General features: G+C 34.0%; 1 protein-coding gene and 1 long non-coding RNA gene across 2 annotated transcripts; one reads left to right on the top strand and one right to left on the bottom strand.

The window, feature by feature from the left end:
- Window positions 1-8446: 8446 nt before the first annotated feature.
- On the bottom strand, window positions 8447-9370 carry LOC122293494. The gene has a single exon (XM_043102071.1). It carries the CDS (start codon window positions 9368-9370, stop codon window positions 8447-8449), a length of 924 nt encoding a protein of 307 aa, XP_042958005.1.
- Window positions 9371-22847: 13477 nt separating this feature from the next.
- LOC122294848 lies at window positions 22848-24269 on the top strand. Its single transcript, XR_006237755.1, has 2 exons — window positions 22848-23564; window positions 23812-24269. It is a non-coding gene; the product is annotated as an uncharacterized LOC122294848 (long non-coding RNA).
- Window positions 24270-24644: the final 375 nt, after the last annotated feature.

Genomic DNA, 24644 nt, shown 5'->3' with positions numbered 1-24644 from the left:
AAGCCCAAGGTGCAAGGCTTGAGTAGCATTCTGTTGCGTCCCTCAATGGCTTCGTCCAACCGTCTCTATTTGATGGGTTTTTATTTTCTTTATGCCTTTTGATTTTGTCTTTCGATTGAACGTTTTTTTTTTTTTTTTCTTGGAATATATTTAAGAAGTTCATCTCTTATCTAAAATATTTCCTCCAGTTCTTTGCTTTCTCTCTATAATTTCCAACAAAAAACCGATTTAACGAATTGCTGCTTGAATTGTAACAGACTCATAAAAGTTCAAAATATGTAAATTTCAATTTTACTAGATAATGTGTGGATCCTCACTCCATTAGGCCCAAATTGAAATTAATGACAGCTCATTAGAAAAACAAAACCAAGCGACCGGCTCAACTCATTAGGAGAGATTAAGGGCTTGTTTGGGAGTGAGATGAATCTACGATCTTGTATTGACGTCATCTCAAAGCTTCCCATATATAATTTCCTTCGTAAATATCACTTAATCATAAATATTTTTTAATTACAAATATTTAACTTTTTTATTTAATCATTATGATTTAATCATTATAATTTTTTCAAACAAAATATAAAAATCAATACGACTTTTTCAAATTTTGAAATAAACATAATATTAGAAAATTATATTATAACAATATTTAGCTTTATAATATTTTTATTCAACTTTTTCTATCTCATTTTTCATAATCCAATAAAACATTTTAACTCAAAGTACTATTTTTTTACTATTTATGAAGTACTTTACTACTATTAATAGAATTCTCATATCATCTCACTTTCTAGACAAGCCCTAAAATGCAAGGTGGAGGTGAACAATCAGACTCAATAGATTTTTTATGATCAAAGCTTGAAAAAGGGGAATCAAATTTGAATGAGTAATGTTATTTATTATGATAATATTATCCCTTTTGGCTTTTACTATTATTCTCTTATCATCTCATTATGTGATATTAAATTATTAAAAAAACATATATTATATTCGGCATATGATTGATTCAATTGGCTGAATAAAGCTATTTATGACAATTTTAAATCAGATATTTTTTTAAAGCATATTAAAATATATATATATATATATATATATATATATAATGCCATTCGAGCATTTAAATTAATGTATACAAGAATTTAAAGTAAGATTTCATTTACTAATTTCCATAAGAATACAGTATTAATTTAAATAGATTCAATAAGCATACAATCTATGTATTTGACCTCATTTATCATCATTTTTGCCTCAAATGCTCTCGTCTACGAAGAAGATAAATACTCTTTAAGTTATAAGGTCATGAAAATGGTACAAATTAAAAAAAATACTCATTCTCCCCTATTTTCTTTTATATTCAATTAAGTATAAAAAACACCGTGCTTTATCTTTCAAATTTACTATACTTTTTATTGAACACAAGGACGAATAAATTAATATATGTTTAGTTATCTGTTGTATTTATGTACAAAAAATATAAAAAGGAACTCGTTTCACAAAATAATAATAATAAAAGAGCATTTAAATTAGTTGAAATTGGTTCTAATGGGTTTGAAATGAGTTAGAATCTGATTGAATAGGCCCATTGGACCAGTTCTATGAGCGATTATTAAAATGTACTAAGAGTAAGATGTACTCGGTTTTCAACTGATTCAAAATTTAATTAAACATTGAAATGCAGAATACAATTTTTTGAGACATGATATTGATCATATAATGTCATCTTAAACTATGCATGATATGCAGCAGATAAGGATGAACCTAAGTCAAGGATCTTCACAGATAAACAGTACAATTTGTGGCAACATCTTTAATCTACACGCACGAAACTGAATTTTGCATTTCTTTGAATGTATTTTGCGTCATTTACCACCTTAGCTGGATATGGACTGATGTCACTCACGGACCGGGGTTAAGGATCATAACAGAAATAATAGAGAAACAATCTTTTTCAAAATTAAGAAAAATTCTACTCAACAGCCCCACATTACATACCTGTTAAGCAAAACAATAAAATAAAAGAGTTTGTCTACTCAGTAGGTGTGAGATGTAGAACTGCTAAGTAGAATAACTCTTTAAAATAAAAGTATTTTTGTAAAATAAAATACTTTAACTATAAAAAGATCTCATAAAAATAAATTTATAAACTAATGTGACTTGATGTGGTATATTAGATATTAAAATTACTTTTATTGTAATTAGATCTAACGTGGCATACAAGGCCATTTCAGTTTGTGCATTTACTTTTGTAGGATTTCTTTACGGTTGTAGCACTTCCCATTTATAAAATTGTTACTTTTATAAGTTATTTTATAAAAACGCATCATATTTAAAATATAATTGTGTACAAAGGTGCAAAAAATGTTGTGAGTGCATCATTTTTTAACAATCTAATGGAAAAATAAATGACCTAGCCTGAAGATTAATGGACAAAGATATAACGAAGTAGGGTATTAGCAATTCAAATTAAAGAGATTATCCTATGTGATGTGCACACTATTGGAATTAAGGGAGAGTGTACGTGGCGAGTAAAAATTGGGCCTTTAAACTCACCAGGTTGAAGATTTTTCCTAAACGTAAAAGTTGTTTTCCATGTATAGTTTTGCCTAGGCTTGCTACCTGCACTATGTGGGCAAGCAAGCAGCCATTCTGTTGCCACAACATGGGAGGGGCCCTCTTTCTATCCTGGCCGCCCTATCCCGTCTTATGTGAATGGGTGGCCAACAAGCCGTCCAGCCACTTGAGATAGAGACCAAGAGCTTAACAAAGAATGAGATAGATAGAGACCAATATCTAAACTAAAAACCCAAATCCAACAAAAAATTGCAGTAATCTAACAATGATAAATCATCCAACAAAAATAAAACCAAATGAAAGCAACAAATAAATCAACCAACCAAAATCGAACAAAACTCCAATGAAAAATTGAACAAGAATCAATTTGGTACCAGAGAACGTTGTACAACCATGGATCTCTAGTTCATAATTAGAAAACGATGACGTGTGGCCGTGGATTTCTGGATCGTGACTAGAGGAACACAATATCAGATTTACTAAAGATGAAGAAGAAGAACACGAAGAAACAGAACACAAAGAACGTGAAGGGAGATCTATAGAAGAACAAGGCAAAGAAGAAGAAGAAAAAGAAAATGGCATAAACACGAGAAGAGAAAGAAGGTTGAAGAAGAAGATGATGAAAAGCTCGGGACTCTAAGATGCAGTTGGGGTCAACTAGGGTTAGAAAGTTAGAAACTGAACTTGGTTTTTTTTTTTTTTTTTTTTTTTTTTTTGTCTTGATATAGGTGGGGTGACTAGGCTGGTGGATATTCGGATAGGTGGATATTCTGCCCTTAACCGACCTCGCTTGATCAAATATTATTTCCTATCTGATCTGCCCACCAGGTACCACATGGGTTGGGGGCCAGAAACCCATTGCCCAAACCTAGTTTTGCCCCTCGAAATCTTGCAAATGATTACTTTTCCCCTTCTGAATTTTTTTAACCTTTGGAAATTGCAATCCTTTTATCATTCCCCTATTATGATCTTCAATTTATGTAATAAATGTGTTATTTATGTTTTTTCAATTCTTTGATGTTATTTTGATGACGTTGAGTTTTTTTTTTTTTTTTGATTAAAAGGAGGACGGAACCTCCACCAACTATATATATACCCTCACTTTAAGCGGAGGAAAACCTTTACACAAAAGCAGCCTTTACAGAAGAGAAAGACTTTACAAAAGCTAACACAAAATATACACTATCATGTGCATCTAAAACAAGCAGTCCCCATAGATTCAATTCTCGCCAGCCCTCTCGTTATCCTTGGGAGTTGCTTCCATTCTGAGAATAAAGATGACTCACCCAAGGCACCCCTTCTAGCCAAAGAATCTGCCACTTGGTTGCCTTCTCTATAGGAGTGTGATATTGTGAAGTCAAAGTGCTGTAAAACAGCCTGCAGTTCTTCCCAGAAATCCCAAAGGTACCAAGCTGTGCATTTTTGCTTCCGTGTCCAGTTCACAAGAATTATAGAGTCACACTCAATGTCTATAGCTGTGTATCCCAGATGTTGACATAGTTTTACCCCTTCCAGTAAAGCTCTTAGTTCAGCTTCCATGCTTGAGGCATTTCCAAAATGTTTTGAAAAACCATAAACTATTTTTCCCCCACTATCCCTCAGAATACCACCCCCACCAGCTAGTCCTGGGTTGCCGAGGCTGCTACCATCCATGTTTAGCTTTAGTCTACCAACATTCGGCCTCCTCCACTTGATAATCTTCACCTGTTTCTTTTTCACTAGCACTGTATGAATACCTAAGTTTCTGATCATTTTATTATCCCAGCTGGTTAATTTCCGGGCTTTGATGATTGTATTGGCTATGGACCCTAACCAGAATTTAATATCTCCCCATACCTCCATGATGTTTTTATAAAACCCCTCCATTCTTGCTGCACAACGCCAGCTCCATATTTTCCAGATTATTAAACATGGCGTTAATCCCAGCAGGAAACCAAGCTGAGTTTTGCGTGAGGCCCTGTTAAACCAGATCTGAACTCTCTCTTTCCAGTTCTGTTGTATCCGGAAAGGGACTCCCATCTCAGCTGATGCCCTTTTCCAAATACTTACTGCTAGATCCCCTTTGCCTAGCAGGTGTTCCAAGTCTTCATTTTGCCTTTCTTTGCAGCAGTTGCATGCCGACGCAATAGGAATACCAATATTGCGTGTTTGTTCATCAACACTTAGACAGTTAAAAGCTGCCCTCCACACACATATAGCTATCTTTTTGGGGAGAAATTTATGCCAGACCCATTTTGCCCATTCGAATTTCGGGTTCTTTAATCTCACTTCGTTCCAAGCTGATTTTGTGGAGAAGGTTCCACTCTTCTCTGGTAACCACACTAGCACGTCCTTTTCATCTTTTAACTTTCCTACAAGCTGTATTACTTCATTTGCCGTCTGTCTATCCATCAGTCTTTGTATTCTCTCGTCTTCCCATCTGTTTTTGTCTAAAAGGTCTTTTAGTCTTGTGTTTGGCTCTTCCACTTGTGATATCATTTCCGAGATAGGACCCCCTGGTAGGAAATTATCAAACCAAAGAGAGATGTTTCCTTCCCGTACTTTCCACCTTGATTTAGCCAAAACTTCTTTAATTCCTTCCTTAACTTTTTTCCAGAAATTAGATACCAGCTTGTTTTCTGGTCTCCTTTCTATGTGGCCATTTTTCAAATATTTGGCTCTGAAAAAATTTGCCCAAAGTGATTTTTGAGTTAGAATATTCCATCCGAATTTCATGAAGAGAGATTTTTGGACCTCAGCAACGTCTCGCATACCTATACCACCCTCTTCCTCAGGGGCACAAAGTTTCCTCCACGACCTCCACTTTCTTCTGCTCTTACCCCCTTGTTCACCCCAAAAAAAATTTGCAAAAAGACTATGCACCTTTCGGATCACTAGTTTTGGCATATGTATTGCTGAGAGTAAATAGACAGGCATGCTAGATAGTACATGTCTCATAAGAATCATTCTTCCCCCTTGTGATAGCAGTCTGCTTTTCCAACCTGAAAGTTTCCTCTCAAGGTTCAAAATCAATGTGTCAAAGTTTCTAGCCTTCAATTTACCCTCCACTATTGGGACCCCCAAATACTGGAAAGGAAAATGTCCCTCTTTAACACCCGTTTCCATCAAGATCTCTCCCCTCCTTCTTCTTTTCAGTTGCTTAGAGAAGTATACTGCTGATTTTTCCAGATTAACCTTCTGACCAGACCACAGTTCATAAGTCTTTATCACCTCCATTAGGCACCGGATGGATCCCCTACTAGCATTGGCAAAAACCATTATGTCATCAGCAAATAATAAGTGTGAGATAGGAGGGGTTCCGCTAGGCTGAGAAAAAGTTAAGATCCTCTTCTCCAAAGCCTTCCTCTTGAGCAATCTTGAGAAAACCTCTTCCATGATGATAAACAAAATAGGAGAAATAGGGTCCCCTTGTCGTAGCCCCCTTTTTGCCTTGAAAAACCCTTTATAAGTGCCGTGCATCATGATAGAGAACCACGACGATGTTACACAATTTTTTATCAACCTACAAAAGAAGTCCGGCAAACCAAAAGCTCTAAGAGTGTGGTCCATAAATTTCCAGTTTACCCTGTCATACGCCTTGCTCATGTCTATCTTCATCAAAATGTTTCCTCCTCTATTCTTACGGTGTAGCAGCTTTACCATCTCCTGGGTGAGGGTGATGTTTTCCAAGATATTTCTTCCTTTCACAAAAGCCACTTGTTCTGGCGCAATAGCATCATCAAGTATCAAGGATAGTTTATCCACTAAAGTTTTCGAGAAAACTTTATAAATCACGTTACATAAGCTTATGGGACGGAAGCTATCGTAACTCTGAGGATTTTTAATTTTTGGAATAAGCACTAGAAAAGAAGAAGAGTAATATCTTGGGAGAGTTTGACCCGAGTAAAACTCTCTTACAGCAGCCATAACATCTTCCTTGATAATGCTCCAGCATGATACGTAGAAAGCGGATCCGAAGCCATCGGGTCCCGGGCTGCTATCTGCCTTTATGGACGCAAAAGCCTGAAAAATCTCCTTCTCAGTTGGTTCTGTTCTCAGGCATTGTACTATGTTTTCCGACACAGCAGGTTGGATCAGTTCCTCCAAACATGGTGTTTCAACGTCATCTTCTATCGTAAGGAAATCCTCAAAATACTTGACCGCCCCCTCATGTACTAGTTCCATCGATCCCAAAACTGTTCCGTCTGGTAGGTTCATGCTTTTAATACATGCATTCCTTCTACGTTGAGCCAATGTAGCATGAAAAAATTTAGTGTTCTTATCGCCCTTCTCTAACCAGATTTTTTTTGCTTGTTGGGCTAGTCTCATGTCCTCTCTTTTATACCAAATATCCAGTTCTGCCTTGGTGATAAGGAGATCTTGCTCAATATCCTCCGAGTAGTTTTCTTGGAGGATGTCCTCGTAGATTTCTTCCCTCTCCTCCAGTTCTTTGATTATTGCATCAACTCTGCCAAAAGTCTCTCTATTCCACTGCCTCATTTTCTGTTTAAGCCTTTTTAGTTTCCCGGCCAGATTCAGCAAACCTGGCTCCCACCTTATCGGCTCATTCCATGAAATCCGTACCATTTCTAAGAAACTGTCATGTGATGTCCACATATTCTGAAATCGAAACGGCGCTGGTCCATACCTTTCGTCTACCTTAGTAAAGCTTAAAAAAATAGGAGAATGGTCCGAGGTTTTTCTACTGAGCAACCTTGCCGTGGCTTGCCCATGCTCGTGCCCAAAATGAGTGTTTATTAGAACCCTGTCAAGCTTTGCCCAGCTTCTTGCTAAGCCTTGCTGCCCATTACACCAAGATAGTTGTTTCCCATCTAATGGTAAATCCATTAGACCGCAGCTATTAATGCACTCGTTAAATTCCTCCATTGCCGAAGAGGGTCTAGGTCTGCCCCCCACTCTTTCCATGTCATAACGAATTATGTTAAAATCCCCCAACACCATCCAGGCATCACTGGTATTCGACATGACCTTCAGATTGTCCCAAAGATCTCTACGCTCAGCTTGGGAGCACTTTGCGTATACAAAGGTAATCCGCAAATTACCCCCCGGGTCCACAACTATTGCCGTCATCGACTGCTTGTTGATTTCTAAAAAATCCATGTTTATTTCATCCTTCCAAACAACCCATATCTTTCCTCCTTCTTTTAAGTTAGAGCAATAATTGGAGAACTGTAAACTTGCCGCCCACTTCTGTAACTTTGAGTCCTCCTGGAAAGGCTCTGATACAACCAATACCGAAACCTCATATTTCCTCAATAAACTCCTTAGTCTTCTTCTCGATGTGCCCAACCCCCTAATGTTCCACACTAGCATTTTTTCAATCATAAATTCAGTTTTTTTGGTTGGGCTTTGGCCCTTCTAGATTTCCTCACCAGAGTGTCATCTGAATTTTGTAGTCCTTTCTCACTTGTTGGTCTTGTCCCCGGATCTGATCGGTAATCTTTTTGTGTTTCCCTAACTATTTCTGTTTTTCTTCTTCTGATAGTATTGCAAAGCTATTCCTGCAAATTACAGCATCCTCTTCTTTATCACTTTCGAAATCTTCCACGACAACCGTTTCCGTGTTTAGGATAGAGCTGCATCCCACCTTTCGCATTTCCCCTTCTTCCACTTGTTCAACTAGTTTCATGTATTCTTCAAGAGATTTGTCCTCTCCCACCACCTCCTCTATTCTTATGGAGTTGACAGTTTCCTGCACACCACCACTATCAAGCCCCTCTTCAACTTCCTGCGAGACTCCTGCCTCTTGTTCCTCTCCATCTTCCACTATCATTCTAATATTAGAAGCTTGTTTTCCTCTTTCCTCTCCTAGTTGAGAGTCTTGTTTCTCTTCTGGCAAAAGCTTCACACTTTCTTCTCCCCCCAAGGTAAGGTTCTTTTATTTCTGTCCCACTTCCTTCCATACTCTCTCCTCTCCCTCCTTTTCCAAGACTTTCTTTCCTTCCCTTCTACTCATTCTGTTCACTGTCTCTCCTGTTCTACAAACCATTTCTGTGTGCCCTTGTCTAAAACACTTTTTACAATAGAAACCTTTTTTCTCATAAACTACCCGTTGCCAAATCTGTGTTTTGCCTGTAACCAGCGGAAAACCAGCCACTGGTTCTTCTAGTAAGTCTACTTCAACACACATTCTAGCCCCTGTTGCCCTCGTCCTATATAAGGTGGCATTATCCGTTCCTAAAAATCTACCAAAACGAGAAGCAAAAATCTGTAAAATATCCATTCTGTAAAGGTGTAGTGGCAAACCTGGAAGGTAGATCCACTGGGGAGCTATGGACGGTTCCTTTTTCACGTTGAAATCCGCTGTCCAGTTGAACAATCTGAAAGAGCATCCCGCCACATATCTTCCCTCCCTCGCCCAAGCATGAAGGTAGTCTTTTTCATTGGCCAGGTGGAGGAGCACGTGGAGTTCATCCATAAAACTTATTATCGGCACTTCAGAAAAACCCCAAGATTTGATGATTTGCCGTCTCAGTACGTCGATAGAGGGTCTCTTAGAGAAAAATTTGAGAACCAGAGCATATTTCAGCTCTTTAGCAACCCTTGAGATTTCCACCTCCGAGAAAACGAAGCCCAGCTCTCCAGAAATCAGTTCTGGCTTCCTCAACGGTATCCTAAATTTTGCCGTCGGAATCGGTCTTTGGAGGGCCTGAGCAAAGGATCGTCCACCCCCTGCGTGACTCGTCTCGGCTCTGTCACCGTCCTCCCCAGCTCCGCCCGTCGCAGCAGCAAGCTCCCTACTCGGTTCAGGGATGCCTCCCCCACTCCCAGAAGCTCCCGCATGACCACCTAGCATGGCCATCGGCAGCTGCCGCACCCCTCAAACCAAACCCTAACCGGGTTTAACGTCCCTTTGTCTCTCTCTGTTTTTGCCCTCTCTGTTTTCGCCCAAACGCCCTCTAGCCAGAATGCAAAGACTTGAACCGCCTAATATGTAAATTAAACTCCTTTGATGACGTTGAGTTGGTAAGCATGTTAGCACAATTTAACATATTTTTCTAAAATTATTATATAATTCTGAATTTGGATCTTATATTTATATTTAGGCTTATATTAGACCATTGCTTTTGAACATATCGTGCTCATTCTCATTTTCTTTGTTTTACGATTATATATATTTTTTGAAAGTTTTAGTATTTGTGAAGAATATAACTTGTAGAAAATATTTTTTTGACCGCAAGTTACTTTTTGTAGAGAAGAGTTATTCACAAAATAAACATTTGCGATGAAACTTTTACTCAAAAATAGTTATTTCCTATGAAAATTTCCGCTGAAAATAACAATATTTTATATAATTTTTGTGGCAAATATTTAACTTCTTGCGCCGAAAAATATTCGCCTAAAATTGAACATTTGCGTCGGAGATGACATATTGCCACAATGGTATTTTTGGTAGCAAGTTATTTTTGACAATCCTGTGACGACAAGTTTTTCACCAAAATAAAGTGTTTTGTGGCATAAAATTGATTTTTACAACAAAATAATGCCGTCCCAAAAATCTATATTTCTTATCGTGACCATTTTATAAGTTATTGTATATAAATATTTTTTCATTTAAAATAAAATTACGTAGAAAATTATAAAAAGAAATGGTCTATCATTTACTTTCTTCTTGTTGCGCACACTACTGGAATTAAATGAAAGTCTAGCTCTGGCAAGTAAGTATTGGGTGGTGGTGTAAAGATGGGTTTTACATGACCCGACTGGTCTGGAGGTCTTTTCCAAAAATAAACATTGTTTTCCATGGTTCTGACAGTAATTTGCACCTTTATTCGCTTTCTGTCACATGTCCATCTTTTGTCCAGCACATAAGAATATACTTACGTGAGACCTCCAAAATTAAGAGAAATGATATAAATGTTGTAAAATAATTGTATGACCACTTTGAGCTAGCCGTCAAATATATAATGCATAGTGTTAGCATAATATTAGTATAGTGAGCTAGCCGTCAAATGTACAGTACATAGTGTTAGCATAGTGAGTTAGCCGTCAAATGCATAGTGTATAGTGCTAGCATAGTATTAACATAGTGAGCTAGCTGTCAAAAGCATAGTTCCCTTTATACTCCTATATATATCGTTGAATCCTTTAAGAAATTCATAAATTTCATAACCTTTCTGAGCTCTATCTCTCTCTCTCCTTTTAAAAGTTTTATAACATGTTATCAGCACGAAAGTTCTGACGATTTTTGAAGTTAGTAGTCCTTTACTTCAAGTAAGTTTTTCAATATGTTTTTGTAGTTTTCAAAATGAATATGAAATGTTAAACATACTTATGTTCCTGATTTATATATGTAGAAAATGTCAAATCTTACAAAATTGGAATTCGTTGCTCTTGACATTTCTGGGAAAAATTATTTATCTTAGATCCTTGATGCTGAAATCCATCTGGATGCGATGAACCTGGGAGATACAATTAAAGAAGGAAATCAAGGGTCCCTGCAGGACCGTGCTAAGGCAATAATTTTCCTTCGGCACCATCTTCATGAAGAATTAAAAACTGAGTATCTAACGGTGAAAGATCCACTTATTTTATGGAATGAATTAAGGGAGAGATATGAACACCAGAAAACTGTAATCCTCCCAAAAGCTCGTCATGATTGGATGCACCTGAGGTTGCAAGACTTCAAGAGTGTTAGTGAGTATAACTCTGCACTCTTTAAAATTAGCTCGCTATTGAAATTATGTGGTGAAAAAGTCACTGATGATGACTTATTAGAGAAGACATATACTACTTTTCATGCCTCAAATGTGCTCCTGCAGCAGCAGTATCGAGAGCGAAAGTTCAAGAAATATTCTGAACTTATATCTTGTCTTCTATTAGCTGAGCAAAATAATGAGCTTTTGTTAAGAAATCACCAGTCACGTCCTACTGGTTCTATATCATTCCCTGAAGTGAATGGTATTAGATTTACATCATTCCAGAAGCGAATGGTGCATCTTTTCAAAGAAAAAGAAGGCGTGGACGTGGTAAGAAAAACTATAGAAGTGGAGGTCCTAGAAGTGACCACACTAAAAGGGATAATAATAGATATACATCGTACCACCAGAAGTGGTTCAACTCAGAGAATGGCAAAGGTCCTCAAAACAAATTTTTAAAGAAAAATGAAGATGGATGTCATAGATGCGGTATGACTGGACATTGGGCTCGTACCTGTCGTACAGCCAAGCACTTGGTTGACTTATACCAATCTTCTATAAAAGAAAAAACAAAGAAATTTGAAACAAATTTTGCTGAACCATCATATGCTTTAGATTCTATAGATGGAGAAGATATTACAAGCATTGATGTTTCTGATTTCTTTGAGGATTCTAGTGGTAGAGTTGATCATGGAAGTGTTCCTTTTTAATTAATGTATTTCCTTTATATTATTGTAAAATATTTTTATATTCTGCAATATTTTGTAGTAATAAAAGTTTTATATATTTTGTAGAATCATGAGTCTTATTGATGAACTTTCTATCTCTGAGATGAATAATAGAGATGTATGTCTGGCTGACAGTGCTACAACTCACACAATTCTTAAGGATAAAAAATATTTTCAAAATCTAACATTGTGTAAAGCCTATGTTCATACCATTTCTGGTTCATCGAATCTAATTGAAGGCTCCGGAAGAGCTTATATTGTGTTGCCTAATGGCACCAAATTTTGTATTGATGATACTCTATTTTCTTCACAATCCAGAAGAAATTTATTGAGTTTTAAAGATATACATCGTAATGGTTGTCATATTGAAACCATTAACGAAGACAAGAAAGAGCATCTTCTCATTACTAAAATAATTTCGAGCCAGAAGCTCGTATTAGAAAAACTGTCTGCCCTCTCATCTGGATTGTATTATGCAGAAATGAGAACAATTGAATCACATGTTGTAATGCACCAGAAGTGCATTGATCCCAAAATATTTATGACTTGGCATGATCGCCTTGGACATCCGGGATCAATAATGATGAGACGAATAATTGATAATTCGTATAGGCATCCCCTAAAGAATTAGAAGATTATCTTACCCAATGAATATCCATGCTCTGCATGTTCTCAAGGTAAATTGATTATCAAACCATTTATCTCAAAGATTGTTTTTAAATCTCCATTTTTTTTACAAAGGATTCATGGGGATATATGTGGGCCTATTCAACCATCAAGTGGACCGTTCAGATATTTTATGGTTTTAATTAATGCATCAAGTTGATGGTCACATGTTTGTCTACTTTCCACTAGAAATGTTGTATTTGCTAAACTTCTTGCACAAATAATTAAGCTACGAGCACAATTCCCTGACTATCCAATTAAAACTATTCGATTGGATAATGCAGGAAAATTTACATCTCAAGCTTTTGGTAATTATTGCATGTCAATAGGAATAGATGTTGAACATCCAGTTGCTCACACACACACTCAAAATGGTTTAGCTGAATCAATGATTAAAAGGCTTCAGCTAATCGCTAGACCTTTACTCATGAAATCAAATCTTCCTATTTCTGCTTGGGGACATGCTATAATTCATGCAGCATCATTAATTCAAGTTAGGCCATCAGCATATCACAAATATTCACCATTACAGCTTGCATTTGGTCAGCAACCAAATATTTCTCATCTTCGTATTTTTGAATGTACTGTATATGTTCCAATTGCACCTCCACAATGTACAAAGATGGGCCCTCAACGTAGACTTGGGATATATGTTGGGTTTTATTCTCCATCTATTATCAGATACCTTGAGCCTCTTACAGGGGATATGTTTAAGGCACGTTTTGAGGATTGTCATTTTGACGAATCCATTTTTCCAACATTGGGTAATGAGAAGTCGGTGCCTGAAGCACGACAGGAAATTACTTGGAAAAATAAAACTCTTTCCCAATTTGATACTCGTACAAAAGAATGCAATCTAAAGGTTCAAAAGATTATTCATTTGCAAAATGTTGCAAACCAATTACCGGATGTATTTACTGACACTAAAGGTGTGGTAAAATCATATATTCCTGCTGTTAATATTCCAGCAAGGATTGCAGTCCCTGAAGGACAAATTGCCAAAACAGCAATAGGCGAGTCTAAGATACGCCTGAAGCGTGGACGGCCTATTGGTGCTAAGGAAAAAATTCATCGGAAGAGGAAAATACAAAATGAATTTGGTACTCATGAAGAGTCCATACCAACACAGTCCATAAGAGTAATTGATGTTCCTGAAGAGAGTAAATCTCCTGGGAAAGAACCTCCTGAAGAGGTATTTCATGAAATGTCTTCCCTTGAAGAGGGACAGGTACCTGAAAATAACGAGATCTCGATACATTTCATGAGTACAGGAGAAATTTTGAATAGAAATAAAATTGTCGTCGACAACATATTTTCATATAAAATGGCTCTTGACATTACCAGAAATAATGAAGAAATTGAGTCAAGAACTGTTGAAGAATGTCGACGTAAAAATGACTGGCCAAAATGGAAATCAGCTATTGAAGCTGAATTAAACTCGCTAGCAAAGCGAGAGGTCTTTAGACCAATTATACAAACACCAAAGGGTGTAATGCCCGTTGGATATAAATGGGTATTTATACGTAAACGTAATGAAAGCAATGAAATTGTGCGATATAAAGCATGACTTGTTGCACAAGGTTTCCTGCAGAAACTGAGGATTGATTATGAGGAAACATACTCTCCTGTTATGGATGCAATCACATTCAGATATTTGATCAGTTTGGCAGTTATAAAAAGATTGGATATGCAGCTGATGGATGTGGTCACTGCATATTTATATGGATCATTAGATCATGACATATATATGAAAATCCCTGAAGGATATAAAATGCCTGAAGCTTCTAATCTGAGTACATCCAGAAGTATGTATTTTATTAAGTTTCAAAGATCTTTATATGGGTTAAAGCAATCCGGACGCATGTGGTATAAACGCCTTAGCGAATATCTATTGAAAGAAGGATTTGAGAATAATCCAATGTGCCTATGTGTTTTTATTAAGAAATCAGACTCCGGATTTGTTATTATTGCGGTTTATGTTGATGATCTAAATCTTGTTGGAACTCCTGAATAGATCAGAAGAACCGCTACATATTTAAGGAATGAATTTGAAATGAAGGATCTTGGCAAAACGAAATTTTGTCTCGGCCTGCAGCTCGAGCATTTGCCAAATGGAATTCTCATTCATCAGTCAAATTATACAGAGAAAGTCTTGAAACACTTTTACATGGACAAAGTTCATCCCCTGAGTACTCCAATGGTTGTTCGATCACTTGATGTGCAGAAGGATCCATTTCGTCCTTGTGAAGACAATGAAGAAATTCTTGGTCCTGAAATACCTTATCTCAGTGCAATTGGAGCCCTGATGTATCTTGCAAATTGCACTCGGCCTGATATTGCATTTTCAGTTAATTTACTTGCAAAATATAGTTCCGCACCAACTCGAAGACATTGGAATGACATTAAACATATCCTTCGATACCTTCGAGGTATGGTTGATATGGGATTATTTTATCAATATGGTTCAAGTCCACAATTAGTTGGATATGCAGATGCAGGTTATTTTTCAGATCCACACAGAGGTAGATTTCAAATTGGATATGTATTTACTTATGGAAATTCTGTTATATCATGGAGATCTGTCAAACAAACACTATCTGCTACCTCTTCAAATCACTCAGAAATCATTGCAATTCATGAAGCAAGTCGAGAATGCATTTGGCTAAGATCAATGATCCAACATATTCAAGAAAAGTGTGGTCTTCCAGTGATTAATGATAGTCCAACAACTTTATACGAAGATAATGCTACTTGTATTACTCAAATTAGAGGAGGATATATCAAAGGTGATAGAACCAAACATATTTCACCTAAATTCTTTTATACTCATGAACTTCAAGAGAAAGGTGAAATTAAAGTCAAGCAGATACGATCAAGTGATAATCTAGCAGATTTATTCACAAAAGCATTACCAACTGCAACATTTAAGAAGATTGTGCAGAACATTGGAATGCGGAGACTTGAAGACCTTTTATCATGCACTTTTCAGGGAGAGTAATGTCTTGAAGACTTATGTTGATTGTACTCTTTTTCCTTCGCTAAGGTTTTATCCCACTGGGTTTTCCTTTGCAAGGTTTTAATGAGGCAATCTTAAAGCATTTTACGGTACACATGAATATTGTACTCTTTTTCCTTCGCCATTGGTTTTTTTCCCACAGGGTTTTTCCTTGACAAGGTTTTAACGAGGCATATTCATTATATGTGGTCATCCAAAGGGGGAGTGTTGTAAAATAACATTGTTGTAAAATAATTGTATGACCACCTTGAGCTAGCCGTCAAATGCATATTGCATAGTGCTAGCATAGTACTAGCATAGTGAGCTAGCCGTCAAATGCACAGTGCATAGTGCTAGCATAGTATTAGCATAGTGAGCTAGCCGTCAAATGCATAATCCCCTTTGTACTCCTATATATATCGTTGAATCCTTTAAGAAATTCATAAGTTTCATAACCTCTCTGAACTCTATCTCTGTTTTTCCTTTTAAAAGTTTTATAACAATAAAAGATTTTATTGATTTTCCAGATAATCCTTACAGAATGGTCCCACTGCTATTTTGAGATCTTGCCTTAAGACGTATTCCCACACAATGGAAATGACTAACAACCCGGCTAACAAAATAAAGGACATTAATGTAAAATGCTTACTATCATTCTAGACTACTTCTACGTCTGATCTGACCCATGGGCCTTACAATAATAACTAAAACAAAAGAAGAAAATAAGCTATGGTTCCATCTAAATGACTAAGGCCCACTCCAGCCTTGAGCCCAGTTTCATCAGCAGCCTCTAATCCATTTCCTTCAGACGGCCCACGACGCACCATCAAACCCATCATCACCTTCCTTCTGGAGCCCTAGCCCTGCGATGGTTGACACTTTCTTCCTTTAAAAAGGCACTTTCTTTTCTTCTCTGATTGTTTTGAACCAGTTGAAACTTAAATCCTAATGTTACCTTTCTTTTATTATTTTTAAAAACAAAAATTGTTATTAGATAAAACTTTTGATTTCCAAGGAAAATTTTTAGAGAAAAAAATTTATGCATATATTTTAAAGTATCTCAACAAATTTAAAACACAAAAATATATATTTAGTATTGATTGTTTTTTACCAACTCTTTTTATCCAAAATTTATTCATATAATTTTCAGTATTTATCATTGTTTTTTTAAATATCTACATTTACTCAAATTTATACACTAGTTAATTAAAAAATTACTTGAGTTTCTGGTATTTTACCTTTGAATCTGAATTTTTCAATCTTATTTGTAATAATTTTTCAACGCAAAATGATATTCGTTAATTAATTACTAGTGCTATTAAAAACATTGAAACAACGACACATATTAGCTCTCAAGATTTTAATTTTGGCTTGGTTAATTAATCTTGTCACACACTATCTAATACTTATGCATTGGGACTACAATATTCAAAACTAAACATTAAAAAAAACACATATAATACCATTCAAAAGTAAAGAATCAATGATCCTTAATGGTCCATACTGATTTGAGCAAAATAGTTTTTGTGGAGGAACATCTAAAGAGACAAGATTAAGGGAACCAAATTAATGTAGTACCTTTCTTTCATTTTCCTTCATCCAAAAGTTTGGGGAACCAATGACCAACTCTCTAGCTAATATTCCTTTCTTCTATTTGCCGGCTTCCAAAAGTTGCGAAAATGAACCCTAGCTGGCTTCAATACCTTGCTTTCTTTCAGCAACATCCAAAGCAAAGGTAATAAAGTGAACCCCTTTGAATAACGCAAAGGTAGTTTTTGCTTGAAATTTAAGATTTAGAGTGAGAGAGAGATACATAAAGTGGATCTCACAATATTTATTGAGTATTTAATACTTTCCAAAATAGTTATTCGAGCAATTATAAATACTGTAAAACTCACTTTATATCTTTATCATTTACCCACTATAGACCCTAAAATTCAGATAAGAACTCTAGAAAATCTAAAATCTTTCATTTCTGTCATTTGTAATGAAAAAATAGATAATATTCCATCATTAGGTATGTTCAAATATTCACATGATTCCATAAGAAAAACTCATACAACTGGAAAGTTATTTATTTTGATTTGAACTTTCTTGATTCAAATTTAGTTTTAGCAAAAAAGTTTTTTTGAGAGAATCTTCACAATTTCGCATTTTGCAGTTATTTTGTAGGCTTCATAAAATAATCTCGAATTTTATTATTGATCGACACTTTTCAGAGTCTTTTTTTTTTTTTTGTTTTGTAACTTTTCTTAATCTCTAACCCCTAGTTTTTGTTGATTAACTAACTGTCAAGATAATCCTACTTCTGTTTGGCGTCACCATGAAATGTGTCTTTCCCCAATCGACCCTAAAATCATGACATACCCTTTATTGTGTTTTGGAGGGTATATTTATGTGTATATATATAGTTTTTGAATTTGGATCCCCTGGAAATTTTACTGAACCCTAAAGTTTAGAGTTAGAAAGATATAAATACGTAATTAATATTGATTTTACAATATTTATTTATCAATTTAATGTTGCCAAAGAAATTAATAAGGGTAATCATAAATATTGTGAAACCTCTCTCACATGCTCTAGACTTCATAATTCGGGTAATAACTGATCTAAGAGATCTAAATCCTTCTTCTCTATCATTTGAGATGTGACAAAACTAAACATTCCAATCATAAAAACTCATGCAATTGAAAAGTTATTTATTTTGATTTGAACTTCCTTGATCTAAATTAGTTTTAGGCTTTAGCAAAAGAGTTTTTTGAGGATGAAGAGTGACGTCCAAAGAGAGAGAAAACTAGGTATGGGATCCAAATGTACGTATATATACCAAACCTTCAGTTGCCGACATCCAAAAGTTGTACGAACCAAATCTCTAATACATTGCTTTCATTCGACTACATAAAATAAATAATAAATAATAAATAAATAAAAAAGGAAAGAGACTAAGGAATAAATTAAGCGACACTTTTTGGAATTCCTCTTTATTCCCGGCCCGTACAACAATCCATATCGAAATGTTGGCCAGCTCTAACTTGACTAAGACTGTGTCTGAGTAGTGGTAATCACTGCGTTATTATTTAATATTTTATTATTATTTTTTATCTATCTTTTTAATTATTATTAATTATTATTTAATCTTTTATCATTATTTTTTTAATATTATTCACAGATCATTTTCAATTTATTAAGAGTTGTTTTATTTTCTAGTGTTGTGTAGAGCACATTGTCTAGTTATGTCATGATTTAAATAATAATATTTGATTTGTAATATTTAAATTTTAAAATTTATCTTTAAATCAAATTATTTCATATCAACACTTTACTAAGTATTATTTTACACACCGATTTGATAATAAAATTTTTCTTTTGTTAATAACAAAAAATTTTGATTTCTAAGTGTAATCTTTAGAGAAAAAAATGCACATTATTTAAAGTTTCCCAACACATTTAGAACACAAAAAGATATATTAAGTATTTATTATTTCATGTTAATTACTATCTCATTCTATCCAAAATTTGTGCATTGATATTTCAGTATTTATTATTTGTTTTATATATATATATATACTTAATTTTATACACGTATTAGCTGAATTTTTTGTACTACTCATGAATCTCTCTCTCTCTCTCTCTCTCTCTCTCTCTCTCTCTCTCTCTCTCTCTCTCTCTCTCTCTCTCTCTCTCTCTCTCTCTCTCTCTCTCTCTCTCTCTATATATATATATATAAATAATTTTTCCTTATCCCTAAATTTTATTCGTAATAATTTTTTAACAAAATAAATTTTGTGGCTTCGTTTCTTATCACAATCTATCTCGCGCATCGATCGGGAGAATCATCAAAACTAAACATTAAAAAAGAAAAACACATATACCATTCAAAAGTAAATGATCATCCTTGATCGATATTGATTTGAACAAAATACTCTCTGTGGACGAACAAGAAGAACATCTGAAAGAGGCAAAATTAATTATGCGAATCAAATGGTACCTTGCTTTCATTTTCTGACTCCCAAAAGTTGTGGGGAGCCAACTCTAATATACTTTGCTTTTATTTGCTTACTTCCAAAAGTTGTGAGAATCAAGTCTCTAATACCTTGCTTTCATTCGGCAATATCCAAAGCAAATGTAATAAAGTGATACCCGTTGAAATCCCTCTTTAGTCTCACTAGTTATCATTGGGAATAAAACATATTGATTGTGCTTTTGTATTTTTAAGAAATATTTCGTTTTAAGTTTTGGATGTGATTCTAACTTTGATATTGGTTAAAATTTTGCCAGGATTCTTGTTTACTTGCGTAATTAATTTTCATTCAATAATTTGGATTTTTGGTTTTTAGGAAAATCTTCATAATTTCGAATTTTGTAGCTTTTTGTTTTGTTGTCTTCATAAAATAATCTTGAATTTTATTATTAATCAACACTTTTCAGTATCTTCTTTCTGTTTTGTATCTTTTCCCTATCTCAACCCCTAGTTTTTGTTAATTAATTAACTGTCAAGATAATACTAATTTTGTCCAGCGTCACCATGAAAGGAGTCTTTCCCCAATCGACCATAAAATCATGATGACGTACTCTTTATTGTGTTTTGAAGGATCCTTATATATATAGAGGAAAAATCTAGTTATAAGTGATTCTACGTATCAATACACACACGCATCCAACTTGATTGGTCAAAAAACTAGATTTTAATAAAAATAGTACCAATTTGAACTTTGAATATAAATGCAGCAGTATTGGTATGCAGATCAATACATAAATTCAGTTGTACGTAGTAAAATTCATATATATATATATATATAGTTTTTGAATTTGGATTTTCTGGAATTTTTAGTGAACCCTAAAGTTTAGAGTAGGAAAGATATAAACAAATAATTAATTTTTATTTTATAATATTTATTGATCAATTTATTGCTGCCAAATAAATTAATAATGACAATTATAAATATTGCGAAACTCACTTTATGCATATAACGCTCACCGAGTCACCCACTCTACACCTCCTAATTCCGGCAATAATTGATTTAGGAGATCTAAATCGATCCTTCGTTTCTATCATTTGAGATGGGACAAAACTAAACATTCCGTCAGAAAAACTCATGCAATTGAAAAGTTATATGTATTGATTTGAACTTTCTTCATCTAAATTTAGTTTTAGCAAGAGAGTTTTTTAAGGATGAAGAGGGACGTCAAGAGAGAGAGAAAACTAGCTATGGGATCCAAATGTACGTATATCCAATTGCCGACATCCAAAAGTTGTACGAACCAAATCTCTAATACTTGCTTTCATTCGACGACATAAAAAATAATAAAAAAAGAAAGACGAATAAATAAATGGAATAATTTAAGCCACACTTTTTGGAATCCCTCTTTATTCCCACGTACAACAATTCATATCGAGATGTTGGCCAGCTCTAATTAACTTGTTTAAAGCTGTCTTTTGGTATTGGAGTTGACTCTATTACTCTTTAATATTTTATATTTTGGACCTCTCGTATCAGTCAATTTAGAAGTAGATTGATTGGAAAAATTCTGTTAGTTCATTGATTCATCTAGTATCTAAATATATGTATAATTCAGTTACAAAAGTCTCTAATCAAGGTTTCAAAAAATTCCTATACTTTATAATACGAGCTTTACACAAAATAGTTACGAAAAAAATTTTGACAATTATTTTGTATTTTTTGTATGTAATTTAAGTGACGTAAAAAGTCACTTTTCTTGCAATGGAGTAACAATTTATAAAATCAAAACTGAAGCTTCTATTTCCATCTAAAGTTTGGCAAACTAAATTTATCAATTACAAAGACGCCACAAAGTTGTGAAGACAATTGTGAAGTAGATGAAAAGAGAAAGTAATCCCCATTGATTTAAAGTTAGCTAAACCATTTGTCATTCCATTACATTCTCTGGGCGTGTTTGGTAAAGTTTATCTCATCTAATTTTAAAATTTTTCATAATTTTTTTTCAAATATCATATAAACACAAACACTTTTTAATTTTAAACTTTCAACATGTTCATCTAATAAATACCTAATCATTACAACTTTTTCAAACTTCTAAATAAAACATAAAAAATAATACTATTTTTTTAAATTTCAAAACAAAAATAATATTAAAATATTATATTTTAACAATATGTCAACTTTATAATATTTTTTATTTAACTTTTTCTCTCTCACTTCCCAAACTCCAATAAACATTTTAACTTAAATTATTTTATTACTATTCACAAACAATTTTCTATTAACAAAATTCTCTTAACCTCATTCACGTCAGCATCCCTATATATATATATATATATATATATATCCAACCATCCCTCTCTAGGTACATCGATCGACTATGAGCCGTGTGCGCGGTTGGATTTACAGGCGGCAGCTTTGGAACAGGTAGCACGCCATCCATCCATATTTCTAATTGTGAGTATGATCTACTTAATTCGATCATTGTTTGCATCATACTTTTCATATCCACGCATCAATGTAGAGGTGAAGTTCAATTTTAATTTGATCACCTAGCATGAGGCAACGTCCGCCAGGATCATATGTATGAATGATCGATCAGTCGTGGAATTGTTGTTTTCCAACAACATTGGATGTGATCCATGTAACTCTACCAGTCAATAGAATATGAATTTTATTACGTATAAATAAAGTGACGTACTAATCTGCATATCAATATTGATTTTTTCATATTTAAAATTTAAATTTATATTATTTTTAATAAAATTTACCTTTTTACTAATCATATTAAATTGATATATTATTAATGTATAATTATAATTTCGACTAGATTTTTCTATAGAAGATTCGTTTGTTTAGTGTTTGATCAAGTAACATGCATACGATCAATTTTGAGTAATCGTGATTTGATTTTGTACGTCACATCAATCTTAAAATGAAAACTAACATGTTTTATCCAACCATGTCGATTTATTAAAAAAAAAATTGATAAGTCTTTTTGCGGGCATATCATTACTCGTGTTTTAAAGCTTAAAACACACGTCGATTCAGAGGGCCGGCAAAAAGATAGCACGTCAATTGTCAACGTACTTTTGTTGAAGGCATATCGTTTAAATCATTTGCATCACTTTTAAATATCACATTTATCACCTTCAATTCAATATGAATGGTACCTATATATATATATATATATATATATATATATATATATATATATATATATATATATATATATATATATATATAATATATATATATATATATTATAATATGAACTTGATAATTAAGTTTTCAATATGAACTTATATTTAGAGATGATCATAGTCTTTTACATTCTAAAACATCATATAATATTTTTTGTTCCAATCACCTTCACAAAATTTAAAAAGAGAGGTGATAATATCAAGAATAATAAATATGAAGATATTGAGCTTGAGTGGTGACTCTTCCCACCACATGATGTGAGAATTTCTTATTTTTATTTTTGAAAAAAATAGCTATGATGTGGGTGTTGAGTTGAAAGCACATTACTTTTCTCGTTGGAAATAAATCTGAAAATAAATTTTTTAAAAGAAACTGTAATTGTTGAACCCCATATTTCATGGAGGACTTTGAAATCTTTGACTTTGGATTGCACTTTGAAATCTTTAATTTTCATGGAGAACTGTAATTGGTTTGCTATTATTAACCATTGTAAGCTTGTCTTTCAAATGTGTGACCATCTTGATACTTTGTAACTCCATGAAGATTTTGTGAAGATTATGTTTGTGGAGATGCGATGTCAGTATGCCATGTGGTGCAGTTTGTGGAGATTATGTTGTTTTAAGAATTTTTGTATTTTATGGAGAGGCTATATCTTTGTGGAGATGCTATGTTTAATTTTTGTACTTCTTGGAGAGGATTTTTGGTAGCATCAGCCGAGTGGTCCACATGCAAAGGGTTTCTGGTAGCATCATCCATGTGTACATTGGTTATCTGTGTCTTTGATCATGAGCTACATGAGGAGGTCTGTTTCTTTCCTTTCTCTTACTAAAATTTACTGTACTTTCGTAATTGTTTGGAGTACTTTGCTTGAATTTTTTCTAGATCAATTATGGATGTTAGTTACGTGCAGATTGGTGTAATAATTGAGTATTTTGACTATTTAAGTTTCATCATTACTCCTTTTTGTGTTCCTTTTCTAGTTTATTTTAGACAGATTATCCTTATTATGGCTTTCAATATCTGATGTGTTTGTTTATGCCATTTTTCAGATCTAGTCTTGAACTTTGGTAAACATTCCACCCAGCATTCTAAATGGCTTTGTGGTGCAAACTTCAAAAGGAGGAGTTTGACAAGATTGGAAGCGAAGACAAGACCACAATTTTCATTTGCTATATATTTAGTTCATGTATAACTTTAGTTTGGTATGTGGTTGCTAAGTATGCACTGATCTCTGTCTATATTGAGAGAGACAAGACCACGAGTTTTAGTGTGTAGATGAAAACTGTAAGTTTATTTCACTTGTATATGATGAGGGAATTTGGCAAGATTGCAAAAGGATCTAGGTGTGTTTCATTCATGAGATTGATGTACACAGTAGTGATGAGCATGTACTTTAGTTATTTACGAGGGCTCTTAAAATAGCTTTCAATAGAGATCAAACCATGTGTACAAGTTGTTTTCATTACTGAACTTTTCATTACACAAGTTAATTTAATGAATCTACATATACCCATTTTGTACATCATAACCAAAACATAGGGGGACCATTAAAAAATGATATACTCCATACAACATATAAATTTACATACTTTATCCGAATCAAACCAAAACTAGGAGTACAATTTTTATTTTTATTTTTTTATTTTTTTATTTTATTTTTATATATATATCTAGTAGTACAATTACAACACTTAGCAGCAAAAGGCTTTCAAAACGACAATGTGGTAAAATCGAATTTAGTTCATGCAAATTTACATGTAGAAATGATTAATCACACACACATCCATGATGAAAACAAAGCAAAGACATTAATCAATAAATGATTAATCTCACACACATCCATGATGATCAGACTCAAAATTATCTTTTTGAGTATGACTAC

This window comes from Carya illinoinensis, chromosome 14 (genome assembly GCF_018687715.1).
Source record: "Carya illinoinensis cultivar Pawnee chromosome 14, C.illinoinensisPawnee_v1, whole genome shotgun sequence".
NCBI classification, from domain to species: domain Eukaryota; kingdom Viridiplantae; phylum Streptophyta; class Magnoliopsida; order Fagales; family Juglandaceae; genus Carya; species Carya illinoinensis.
Note: the sequence above shows the minus strand (reverse complement) of the source record. Positions and strands in the feature narration are given on the sequence as shown.